Consider the following 13,828-nt stretch of genomic DNA (forward strand, 5'->3'; position numbering starts at 1 on the left):
CCTAAACTTTTTGAAAAAAAAAAATGCTTTGACTTATACTTTGTTTTTCAAACATTGCATTTGTCCTATTGTCAGGGTATTAGAAACTGGTCTTCCTATTTATAAATTAAGCTTTGTGAGCCCAGAAACTAGACCATACTCAACTTTTTTTTTGTCATTTATCACATTGACCTACATTTATGTAAATATGTTGCAAAATGACCATATAGACAATCTTTTAATTATGTTTCATTCATATTTCAGCCCAGAAAATTCTGTGTCAGTGGGAAAGAATACAGTCATACTAAATGGGAACAATGAACATGAAAAGTGTTATTCAGTAGGAAACATGCTACTTTCAGGGACTGGGAGTAGGACAGGAGGGCGGGGACAACATTCATGGTGGAGGGAATTGTTTAACCGAAGGAAGAGATGATGTTGAAAGGTTTATGTGTGTTATCTGTTACGTATGAAACCCTATGTATGTTTTCTGTTATATATGAACCCCTTTGTAGGTTATCTGTTATGTATAAAAACAGGACAGTACTCTAAACCACAGTGCAAAAACATTAAAAAAAAACCTTTCATAGAAGCATACTGGTGGATGGGAGGCAAATAGGACGTGGTGGGAGGTGGGGAGGGACGCATTGGTGGAGGGAAGTTGACACTTGGCGGAACATTAGTTGTTGAAAATTATATACTTGAAATCCAATCATGAAATATTTTAAATTCCATGATGACTAAATTAAAAAAAATACACCCACATAGATATTGTTGTCTAAAATGTTGATGCATTTCCATGAAGTTGCAGTTTATTATAGTACCTGCAGTAATTGGTAAGAGTCAACTGCCTTTTAGGGTATCTCGGGAAAGTTCAGTTCTTAAGTGTTCCAGCTTTCAGACTGGAGCAATAATACAGCCAGTAGAGAGCTTGTTTTGCATGCTGCCAACCATGGTTTGATTCCCAGAACACTTGTGCCCCCCTGAGCACATCAGAAGTGATCCCTGAGCACAGAGACAAGAGTAATACCTGAGCACAGCTGGAAGTGGCAGAAATAAACAAAATGAAAAGTTTCAGCTTTCAAAACCATTAATTGTTGAACTACACTTGCGCTATCTTTCTGCTTAATAAGGTACCTTAAGTTACTAGTCAATCTTAACTGCCGAAATGATGGTTGATTTTAACAGCAGATCTTGTAACACAAGAATTATTAGTATTTGTTAAGTGCCTCTTCAATATACATATGTTAGGCACCTATAATTCTCATACTAATCCTTTCAGATGAACATAATAATTCTTCTACCTTACCAAGAGACATAGGATAGTGACAAACATTAATATTAGTAGGCTGTCTGAAATTTGAACCCTACAGTGACCTTCAGAGTCTGTGGGCTTAACCACCAATCAACATATTATTAGGCACCACATGAACATTCTTTCTACAAATTATGATTAAAAATCAATATATTTATACAACATAAAAATAATTATGATTTTATTATTTTTTTACTCTTATTTTACTGATTTGGGGCCACTCCTGACTCAGTGCTTACTTCTGGTTCTGTGCTCAGGCATCAGATCAAATCCAAGCTGATTGAATGCAAAGCAAGTGTCTACCCACCATACCCACCATCCATCCCTGATTAATTTTACTTTGACCTCAAAAAACCTAAATTGATTTTCATATTTTCGTGTCACCTCTCCAATATAATAAAGGGTATCACTGTATACTGTCATCTCGTTGGTCATGGATTTGCTCAAGCAGGCCCAGTAACGTCTCCATAAATCCTAGCCCTGAGATTTTAGCAGCCTCTCTTTACTCGTTCTTCCCAAAGGTGCTGCATTAGAGGTTCTTCAGGGTCAGGGGAATGAGACCCACCATTGTTACTGTATTTGGCATATATGAATACGCCACAGGGAGCTAACCAGTCTCTCCCCCATACAGGCAGTAAACTCTCAGTAGCTTGCCAGGTTCTCCAAGAAAGAAAGGGTGTACATATAAAATTTCATTGTTGAAAGCATAGACCCAAATACATGTTCTAACACACCTGAAAAATTCTTATATCCTAAAATTGAAATGCATTCATCCTATCCAGTCTGTAAATGCAGATTAAATCTGAATCCTACCTTTCATGAACAGGACTCACCTAGATTCGTTTCTATGTAATATACTCAGTGACAAATTACCATATACCCTTACATAGTAATAATGAGCATTTAGGATAGTCATTTTGCTATTTTTAAGAACTAATAAGGTATGCATAGCAAAGGTCCCCAAGAAAATTTCATTTAGCTAACAATGTATTTCATCTGCTGCAGCTGAATGAGACAAAGTTCAGCCTTTCTCTGGTGAATGTGAGCAGCTGAAACCTGCCAGCCGTGGCCTCCATTGACAAGCATGGAGTAAGCCATGAACTCCAGACCCTTTGCTTTGTTTTTCATGATCTCTTCTGTTTACAGACACAGCAGACAAACTGCAAGCTGTGAAGGACAAGGCGAGACAAGCTAATGATACAGCCAAAAGTGTACTGGCACAGATAAGAGACCTTCACCAGAATCTGGATGGCCTGAAGAAAAATTACAAACAACTAGCCGACAGCGTAGCCAAAACAAATGCTGTGGTCAAAGATCCTTTGAAGAACAGTAAGATCGCCTTTTTAATTTGATTGTGTCATTCCTTTCTAATATTCTAGGCTCATAAAAGTTTGATTTGGAGGAAAATAGGGATGCCACTGCCCTCTCATTTTATAGACTGGGTGTAAGAATTGAGTGTCTTGCAGTTTCAGAAACAAAAACCAAATGTCCCAGCTCTGCCACATCCTTATTTTCATCTAAATTATTTCCAGCTGAGATTAGGAAATTTTAGAGTCTGTAAGATATTTGCTTTAGGATGCCAAATATTTTTTTTTCCTTTTTGGGTCACACCCAGTGATGCTCAGGGGTTACTCCTGGCTCTGCATTCAGGAATTATTCCTGGCAGTGCTTGGGGAACCATATGGGATGCTGGGATCAAACCCGTGTCGGTTGCATGCAAGGCAAACGCCCTGCCCGCTGTGCTGTCGCTCCAGCCCTGCCAAATAATTTTTAAGTCTCTGGTGTGATTTAAAATAAGGTTGTCCTTGGAAAAATTATTTTCTCAGTTCATAATGTTCCTTGAAACAGAAGTCATGGAGCATACTTAGTAGCAGGCCTCTTAGAACATGATTGAAATAGTGTCAGCTTGAAATGCATGAGAATTTAAAAGTACTGATGCTTATCATTTGCATGACAGTTAATGTTTTCTGGAAACTAAAATGTTTTTCCAGGTTATACTAAAAATTATTTATTTATTTATTTATTTATTAAATATTTCTTTACTTCTCACCTGTATTTCTTTAAAAGTATTGTTATAATGATTGAGAAATATAGGAGAAGTTAAAACCATTATGATGAAATTAAGAACAGTAAAAGCCAGTAATATTTTGTACAGTTTTACATTCCATTGGACATTTAAAAACCTATCACAGTATATAGGTTTCAGCAAAGAAGAAGCTTAATATCTTTGGTTCAGCTCACTTCCAGGAAACTAACCCCCTTTATGTACCAACATTTTCACTATCAAAATATTCGTAGGGTATAAAACAAAAACACTCTTGTTAACTTTCTATGCTCTATAATACAGAAGCTTTGTTGGCTGGAAGCAGAACCTAATTTGAACATTCCAGTCTCAAATCAAATACTAATGATGGTATGAAATAGCAGACATCACTAGTAGGAATCCTTCACAAGCAAAGAGTACAAGCACATATATCATACATTTTAGAGCTAGAAAGATTTAGTCCATGCCATTTCTTCAAGGGGGGAAACAGGAGATGCAATCATTTTTTAAATTGTTTCTTTTGTATATCCAAGGTTAGCTTCTCCCTGTAGTTCAAAAAATCCTTCTGAGTAAATGGATCAGATACATTCTCAATAGTAATTTCTGTCCCCCAAAATGAATGAAAGTAAGTTTGTTTTTAAAATATAAGATATATCTAGATTGAGTTTAGAATAATGATCAGCTCATAGTGGCTCTTTTTCACACTACCTTCAATTTCTTTGATTTAAATTTCTTTGATTATATTTTCAGTTGGCATTTGATTTTCTTTAATATTAAACTGGATTTTCTTTTTGATATATATAAAAAACTTTAAATAGGAAAAAATGTCTGCTAAATGATATGCTTTTATGCTTATTTGGTAAGAGTTTTATTTAAAGTTTGCCTTTGTAATCAGTACCTATTGCAAGCATATATTTTTTATAGTTACTACTTTATTGTAGCTTTAAAATATTTATAAATTTTCTAATTTATTTTTGTTTCTCTTCCACATGAAATTACCTGAAGAAATCAGTATGTATATGTTTATTTGACATTGTCTTTAGAATCTTTCAGCTTCATTGCCTGTTTTAGGAGTCTTCAGCTTTGCATGTTCTTGTGTTTGGTACTGCTTTAAATATTACAGAGCATATCTTTACAAAGTCATAGTTTAATGTTGCTGTGAAGCAAAGCAATATTGTATTACAAAAAGTTAGTATAGAATGTATTTGATATAAAAATGTTTTAATTGCATCTGAATAATTAGTGAAGTATATATGTGATAACCGCATAATAGTAAAAAAAAACTAGATTTAAGTATAAAGATTGAGCTTTATGTCACATCTTATAATGCAAATACTGAAATTTAAATATCTTTGCAGTAGGATTTATTTATCTATATAAAGTTTATGTCATTGTTACTTTACCCCCTACAGCAATTTTCCCCTTTCCCATTAACAAATATACTCCACTTCTAAAGAATTATATTTAGAAAATCACATGATATAATCAACAAAATGAGACCTTAACAAATGAGCAGTCTCTGATGCATGAAAGTAACATCCCTTAAACACCCCATCTTAGGTTCAAAATCAAAATAAAACTGTAAAATAGAAAATAATAATGTATTTTAATATACTAAAACCTGAAAAATTTATCCAAACTGTACTCAGCCAAAAATGATTACTATTACATACTAAGCAAGCATTGAAGTAAATAATTTAAGCAGTCAACTCTCTAAGTTAGACTAAATAAAATTGATCCAAAAAAAAATACGATGAACAAGAATCACTAAATGAGAAAAAAATCTCAATAAATGCTAGAGGTGAATATTTAAAATTATAGAGATTAAAAATAGATGATTAATAGGGTTAAGAAAAATAAAGTACAATAGACAAGAGGAGATAAAGTAAATATAGGAGTAAATCTAACACACACACAAAAGAGAACTTGATGAAACTATGTACTACTAGACTGTAAAGCCAAAGAGAATTACATACATTTTTGGAAAAAATAAGTCTATCCTCAGACATGAACTGAAGCAATAGAACAGCGGTTAGGGTATTTACCTTGCATGCGACTGACCCGGGTTCAATTCCTCCATCTTTCTCGGAGAGCCCGGCAGTATCCTGCCCTCATGGCAGAGCCTGGCAAGCTATCCGTGGAGTATTCCATATGCCAAAAAGTTACAATAAGTCTCACAATGGAGATGTTATTGGTGCCCACTCAAGCAAATCACTGAACAACAGGATAACAGTGCTATAGTGCAATACTACATCCTCAGACATGATTGTCAAATATGCTCAAATAATTATTAAACAAAGTCATGATTTTATCCTCAGACATGACTTTCAAATATACTCAAATAATTATAAAACAAGATCAAACAGTTTTTAAAATATGCTACACAAGAAAGCATCATACTTAGTAACACACAATTTATCTTTTAAACCTTTAAGAAGATAACTCACATAAATATTACCTAAATTCTTCCAGAAGATGGTAGGTGGGGGCAGGAAGGTTAAAGAAGAAGAAGGAAAACTTACAGATTCCAGCATGGAATAAAATCTTCACAGAGTTTTGCAATAGAAGGATTCATTATTTTTATATGCAAAAGTTATCTTTGCATAATGTCTTTTCTCTTAAAAATCTTAATCTAAGTAAAATTTCCAGTATTTTAATTTGTAGAATATCATAGTTATACCTTAAAAATAAGTGGAAGTGGACAAATGTTATATTGAACTCTACCTTAAATAAGTATCTCTGCTTATGTCATTTGTGTTTAAAATTATATAATACCTTTGACCTTAATAACCTGTGTTTTAGAAAGAAAATACTCTTTATTAAGCAAGTCTATTATAGTTAATAACAGCGAGCATCATTAACAATACAACTCATATTTTTTATCATGAGTTCAAAATACTTAAAAATCTAATTTTAAAATAGTTTTTCACCCTCCCTTTCTATTGACATATCTGATTCATTTCTGAGGATTAGTTCTCAGGGATCCATTATTGGCCAGAGAACATATCATTCATAGTCTGGCAGGGCTCCTAGCCTTGGACCTTAAGCAGTTTCACTTTTTCATCAGGGTTGCAATGACGGAAAGCAGAATAATATATTTTCCAGAATATAAAAAATGACATGGTTGGGACAAGACTGACAGCATCCCAGAGATAGAATAATGGCTTCCATGTGTAATTTGCCCTCTTCAGTAAAGCATACTCTAAAATTCTATGCATTAGGGATACACTTAAATTTCTCAGAGTTAATTTTTCTAAAAGATTGAAGAGTTCATTTGAAATTATCAAAATTTGACCTTTTTAAGCTGACAAAATAGCAGCTTTTAATGTGATTTTACTCAAATTAGAGTGCAGGATAAGAACGTATTTTTCCAAACAAACTGAAGCATGAAAGATTTAATTAAAGTATAGCATACGCCTTCAGAGTTAGGGTTGTTCAACATTGAAATTTTTTTCAGAAGACATTTTGATAGCTCTCTCTTTATGATGTGCAAATCAATACAGTGAGAAAAACAAAGAAAACCAATTTCCTGTGAGATCTATAATTTAAATACAGCCTTGACTTAGATTAGGTGACATTTTAAAGATGTTTTTATTTCCTTGATTTGATGACTAAATTTTATGATGGATATCTTTTAAGCTGAAATAAAAATTAAGCATTGAACTAACTTCATATTCTCTGTCTTCAGCGTTTTCACTTTAATCATAAAGCTAAAGTGTTTGTGATCTCTCTCTAACACCTTTTTCTCTGACTTGCTTGAATCATCACTCAACTATTTAGTTTCTGTCACAAACTTGAAAGTCATGGTCTTGTTTTTGTCAATGAATGAGCTAAAATCCTTTCAATCATTTAGTAAAGCATTTTTCTCTCTTCATTTCCATGCATGTGTATGCCTGTCTGTGTGTATCTGTGAATGTGATGGATATGTTAATACAAACTAATCTTGTTCTGTGCAGTTGAAGATGCAGATGCCACTGTGAAAAATCTAGAACAAGAGGCTGATAAGCTGATAGACAAACTCAAGCCCATCAAAGAACTTGAGGATAATCTGAAGAAAAACATTTCTGAAATAAAGGAATTGATAAATCAAGCACGGAAGCAAGCCAATTCTGTAAGTTCTCATTACTTTTAATATTAGTCACATTGTAATTTTTATATTATTCCCAGAAGCAATTCCTTTACCACTGGGTCCTGTCTGATGTTCTCTGAAGATTTTCCTTTGACTTGATGCTGTTATCAGGGTAAAGAGGGGGGAAGGGCACAAAAGAAGATTAGATGTTCCTGCCACAAAATTTCAGGAGGTATTTGATATAGAATAATCAGAACTTACTATTTTAGAAATAAAAAAATTCATATATTTTATTAGTTTTTAGCAGAGTAGTACAAGTAATACTATATAAGGGAATAGAAACCTTATGCAACTTTATGGATGCGAGTGCTCTCAACTGAAACACAAAACGGTCACCTGATGGAGTTGTAGTCATGATGAATGAGCAATGTTCTTATAAAATAGTCAAGGAATATTTATTTTATAAATGCATTTTTGTATAGGTATGAACAGGAACAGAAAATTAGATTGTAAGTTTGTAAAAAATTTGGTTAGAAATTTTATTAACCCACTTAGAAAACAATTATGATAGATATAAAACTTTCTAGAAGGCAACATTCCAGTGAGCCACACAACAGAATTGTTAAATGTCAATCTAAAACTATCCTAGTTAAATCATGCCATTTTTAAAAGATTACTTTAAAAAAAAAGTTAAGTTGTCATATTACCAAATTTAAACTAAAATCTTTTTAGGTATCTGAACAACTCAATATTCTATTTCCTGAGAAAAATGGAGCTAGAATGACAAGAAATGACTTTTCAAATCCGTAAATCTGTCATGCATTCACAAATGATGAAAATATTCTGCCTGACTTCAACTATATTTTTCTTCCACTTTTACATGTACTTGTACCTTTACATTTACACTTAGACCATACCCTACAGTGCTTATGGCTTAGTCCTGGTTCCTTGCTCAGGAATCATTCCTGGCAGTGCTTAGGGGACTGTATGTGTGTAGGAAATTAAATAAGAGTTAGCTCCATCTTCATATAGGGCACTTATTTCTCCAGCCCCTCATAGTCATGTTTATGATAATGACATTATCAAAGTGACAAGATGAAAATTCTTCACTATAAAATGTAATATTATCATTACTTTTCTTCTAAACAGGATGTAAAGATAGTTTGTAGAGCAAATGATAGAAATTTAAGAGAAGAAAGAAAATTTAGAAAGGGATAAAACTATAGTAGTGGTAGCAAAAGAAAGGAATAAATTGAAATATTTTTTCCATATTTTGCAATGTTAGTTTGAATAAGCAATCATCATCATCATCATCATCATCATCATCACAATCCTGATGATCAATGATTTTCTTGAGCGGTCTCAGTAACGTCTCCATTTGTCCTTGCCCTGAGATTTTAGAAGCCTCTCTTTACTCATCCTTCCCAACGGTGCTGCATTAGAGGCTCTTTCAGTGTCAGGGGAATGAGACCCATCACTGGCAATGATAGTAAATATTCTCTGGCCAAATATTCAGACTTAGTCATAAAATGGGAAAATCTGGACATTTTTTATTGTTTATTCCTTTTTAAATCTAAAAATATACTCAAATTTATCAGTTGTGTATGCTTCCCTTCCCTATAGCAAAAATTTAAAACATAAAATTCTGGTATGTAAGTATTTTGGCATGAATCCTGTCTCAAAATACAAAATGAAGGAAACATATAAAGTGAGTGCCAGAAAAAAATTGCCCCTTATCTATGCCTCTCAAATAAATGTTTAACTGTTTTTAGAAATGGAAGTTAGAATAGGTATCTTATTTTTTGAAGGATGTTTAAAAAAATTAAGCAGTACTTTTTAAATATAATTTGGTTGGGTGGAGGGTGTTTTGGTTTATTGTTTTGAACCCATATCCAGGTGTGCTCAAGACTTACTCATGGCTTTGTGATCAGGGATTACTCCTGGCATTTCTTGGGATATTCCTGAATCCCATTTTTTGGGATTCAGGAATCAAACTCAGATCAGTTGTGTGCAAGGGAACATTCTTACCCACTGTACTATCTCTCTGGCCCCATAAATAGTATTTCTTTTATATGAGTATTAAGGTTGATATTTGCTTTATTTATAGAGATACTCAATCTGGCATGAAGTCTGGATGTGGTCCATATATTCAAATAATAAAATAAAGACTTTTACTTTTCTTTTGCTTTTGGGGTCACACCCAGCAATGCTCAGGGGTTACTCCTGGCTCTGCACTCAGGAATTACTCCTGGCGGTGCTCAGGGGACCATATGGCATGCTGGGAATAAAACCTGGGTTCGCCAAGTGCCAGGTAAACACCCTATCCGCTGTGCTATCTCTCCAGCCCCAAATAAAGACATTTTTAAAGGTGATTTTTCTTTTTAAATTTAATCACCAGAAATTACAAAGTTATTTATGATTGAGTTTTAGGTATACAATGTTCCAACATCAATCCTGACACCAGTGTCCACTTCCCTCCACCAATGTTCCCAGGTTTATGTCTGCACCCAGCCTGCCTCTCTAGCCGGCATTTTTTCTATCCTTTTTTTTCCTTTTAGGCAACAGTATTGTGGTTCACAGTATTGTTATTGATAGGGTATCATATATGTCTCTTTACATCCTTTCAGCACCCAATCCCCATCCAGAGTGATCACTCTCCTCTATCATTGTCATAGTGGTCCCTTTGCTGACCTATTTTGCCTTCCCCCACAGTGCTAAACCTGCTACTAAGGGCCAGTTCTCTTGCTCTCCTTTTCTATTGCCTTTGGGCATTAATTATCCCCCTACTAAGTTTTTTTGAATCCCACACACATATAAGTGAAATCATTCTTTGTTTGTCCCTCTCCCTCTGACTCACTTTGCTCAGCATGTTAATCTCCAGATATGTCCATGTATCAGCACATTAAATGGCTTTATTTTTTCTGAAGACTGAGTGGTATTCCACTGTGTATATGTATCATAGCTTCTTAGTTCAGTCGTCTCCTTTGTTTTTCCAACTCAAACTGAGTGCCTTATAGTCTTTTGCTAAATGATCTGGTTTCTGAATAAACGTAATGTGGTGAAATTCCAATAGTTATAATAATTATATCTTCAATAATTATGATTTATTTTATGATAAGCAGTAAGTACTGTTTCATGAGAAATGCTTGAGGGATGCCTATTGCTTAGTGGATTTTCTTTAGAAGTCTTACTGAGGGCTCACTTGAAATATAATAATAATTGATAGAGCCAAGCATCCTAAGAATGCGTTTCAGAAATGTCCTACCATTTTTCAAAGAGATTTATCTTGAAATTTCTTCTGGGTAAAATTGCAAAGAGGAACCAGAGATATAGACCAGCATGTAAGGAATGTGCCTTGCACACAACCAACCTGTGTTCAATCTCTAGCACTTCATATGGTCCCCTGAGCCCTGACAGGTGTGATCCATGAGTGCAGAGTCTAGAGTAAGCACTAAGCACAACTAGGTATAAACCATAAACAAAATAAAAATTATAAAGCATAGTTTTGTTTACCAGATCTTTGTCCCAGATCCCCCATTTTCCAGTAGCTAGGCAGTCACACCCAGAAACTGCCTGCAGTGCCTTGTAATCCCACCGATGGCCAACATCCAGAAACTATAAGACCAAGGTCCTGGAAGTGACATTCTATAGCATATATCCCCTCTCAGAGAACCTGGCAAGCTACTGAGAGTTTCCTGCCCACATGGTAGAGCCTGGCAAGTTCCCTATGGTGCATTCATATGCCAAAACCAGTAATAATGATGGGTATCATTCCCCTGACCCTGAAAGAGCCTCCAATGCAGCACCATTGGGAAGGATGAGCAAAGAGAGGCTTCTAAAATCTCAGAGCTAGAATGAATGGAGGCATTACTGAGATGGCTCAAGAAAATCGACAATCAGCAGGATGATGATGATGATGATGATTTTTGTTTACTTGTTTTAAATTAGTTGAGAAATATCTGTAATGAAAATTTCAAATACGAGGTCTTTATTGGTGATTATCAGCTATTTGGACTGCCTGAAATATTAAAGTATCACTGTTGTCCCATTGCTCATCAATTTGCTCGAGCAGGCACCAGTAACATCTCATACATCCATTCGCATTCAGGGTCAGGGGAATGAGGCCCCTTATTGTTACTGTTTTTGGCATATAGAATATGCCATAGGTAGCTTACCAGGCTCTGATGTGCAAGATTCTGCATCACTTGCTCTCTTCCGGGAGCTATGTCTTATAGTCTCTGGATCTTGGGCATTGAAGAGATTACATGGCGCCAGGGGCGGTTTGTGGGTGTGGCTGCCAAGCTACTATAAAATGGGGGATCTGAGTGGAGGAGGCCTAGTCCCAATCCAAGCAGGGTTGGAGATTTTAGCCATGGGTCCCACATACCTGGGTTCCTCTGTCGGTTCCTTCATGTGGAGAGTGGCCTTGAGCATGGCTGTGGCTGGGTTCTGGAGGTTTTTGGCTGCTGGGACTCTGCTTGGGGCAGGGAGGGAAACAACCCGCCCCACTCCGAGGTGCTCCAGTGAAGACAGCCTGGCGTAGGGGAAGGAGATTCTGTATTAAAGTACTGAAAGTATATTTAAAACCAAAAAATAAAAGTAAAAAGTAAAATTTACAGAGAGTTTTTAATGTAACTTTATGGGTTGAGCAATAAGGTAATTTATAAGATTAATTGCTGGCATATTGGATATAACAACACCATTTTGTTTAGAGAACCATATTTTAAGTATGTAAATCATGCTATAAAGTAGATTAATTTTAACTCCTACACATGTTAATTACCCTGAGTTTTGAATTGTTACACTCTTAGCCTTTCAATTGTCAGATGGTGTTTCATCAGTCTCATTAGACATCAGTATTTTTATACTTTGACAAAACCGTTTCAACAAAAAGTTAAATATTATAACCCCTATTTTTTCTGCCCAATATAGATATGACAAAGACAGAAACATTCTGTAGCCAGATGACTATGTACTACACTCATATTCAATCCTTTCTACTCTAAATAGTAACCAAGTATCTATTAAAACATGCATGAAGTAAAGAAAGAACAAACAACCTACAGAGATGCACAATTGCTTTTGACCTCTATTCTTGGTCCATTAGAAACTTGGCTCAAATTATCGCTTCCAGGGACACAGCTCAACCTTTGACTCAGTTCTATACATGGATTATGTCAGAAGTTCTGATTATATAATGACGCTCATAGTGTGCCTTAAATATTAAAATTAAGTTACGACGTCTTTCTTATTATGGTTTTGGTCCACTACACAAAATTCCTCAAAGAATTCACTATATCTCACACCTTTTTCTGAATATTAAAAATATCTTAGGACTGAATTTTCTCTATCTGATCTCTATATATTTTCTTTCTCTTGTTTTAGTTTATTCTTTTTTATCTCTAAGCCCTCAATAACTCTATTGTGTAGCTGCTATTCTTCAACACGTTACCCTCTGTAAACTTTACTACACATCTTCTTTGTGGTATCAACATCTAGAAAGTGGGTATACATACCCTGGTTCTTTTTTCCTATAATTTCTTGGCACTCACTTATTCTTAATACTTTTTGTATAAAAGAAATTTTTTAATTATTTCTGGAGCAAAGAATGTACTAGTGGACTTAAAACCACATGGCCAAAAAGAATATACTCCCAGGACACAGAGCAAACACTCTGCGTAAAGTACTCCATTCCAGTGCTGTGCCCCTTGGCTGGTGAATCTCACACATAGGTAAGCAGTTTCTATAGAGTAGGCACCCTAGTTGATTTCAGCTGTAAGCTACTACACAGGGATTCCTTAAGTTGAAGGAAGGAATGATTTATTTTTCCTAGCTCACAATCTGCTTTGTGTAGAGATGCAAATTGATTAGCAGGCTAAACAAGGAGCAATGCATAGTATATAAGTGGTCTGTCAGAGGTGAAAATGTTGCAGGTCTGCCTTATCACCAGGCATTCTCAAACATATCATTTATGTGCATTTCAAAACCTAAACCCCCACCCCTGTTTCCTGTTTTTAGATTCAACGAATTGAATTTGGCACCCAGGAATCCTGGTGTTGCATATAACCACACCCTGATTAGATTCTTATAGGCACCTTGTTGTATGATACTTTATTTTGCATTTGCACAGTATGTCCTGATGGTAACCCTAATACCTAATTGGTTTTTTTCTAAGTGTTGAAACCACATCGATATCACAGTGCTTAAAGGAATGTGAGAATTGGGGCTGGAGTGATAGCAAAGCAGTTAGGGCACTTAACCTTGAATACGGCTGATTCTGGTTTGATTCCTGCCACTCCATATGGTCCACTAAGGACTGTCAGAAGTGATCCCTGAGGGGCTGGAGTGATAGCACAGCGGGTAGGGCGTTTGCCTTGCACGCGGCCGACCCGGGTTCGAATCCCAGCATCCCATATGGTCC

The 13,828-nt window shown here is 35.3% G+C and overlaps 1 protein-coding gene across 1 annotated transcript in view; it reads left to right on the forward strand.

Annotated features, from left to right (window-relative positions):
- LAMA2 (laminin subunit alpha 2) overlaps nucleotides 1-13,828 on the forward strand; it is a 645,380-nt gene that overhangs the window by 566,080 nt on the left and 65,472 nt on the right. The window contains exons 43-45 of the mRNA XM_012932852.2: nucleotides 2,441-2,623; nucleotides 4,344-4,349; nucleotides 7,295-7,449. Of these exons, the coding sequence (XP_012788306.2) occupies nucleotides 2,441-2,623; nucleotides 4,344-4,349; nucleotides 7,295-7,449 (344 nt within the window). The remainder of the gene's footprint in view (nucleotides 1-2,440; nucleotides 2,624-4,343; nucleotides 4,350-7,294; nucleotides 7,450-13,828) is intronic.

The sequence above is a fragment of the Sorex araneus genome, chromosome 4, assembly GCF_027595985.1.
Source record: "Sorex araneus isolate mSorAra2 chromosome 4, mSorAra2.pri, whole genome shotgun sequence".
Lineage (NCBI taxonomy): Eukaryota > Metazoa > Chordata > Mammalia > Eulipotyphla > Soricidae > Sorex > Sorex araneus.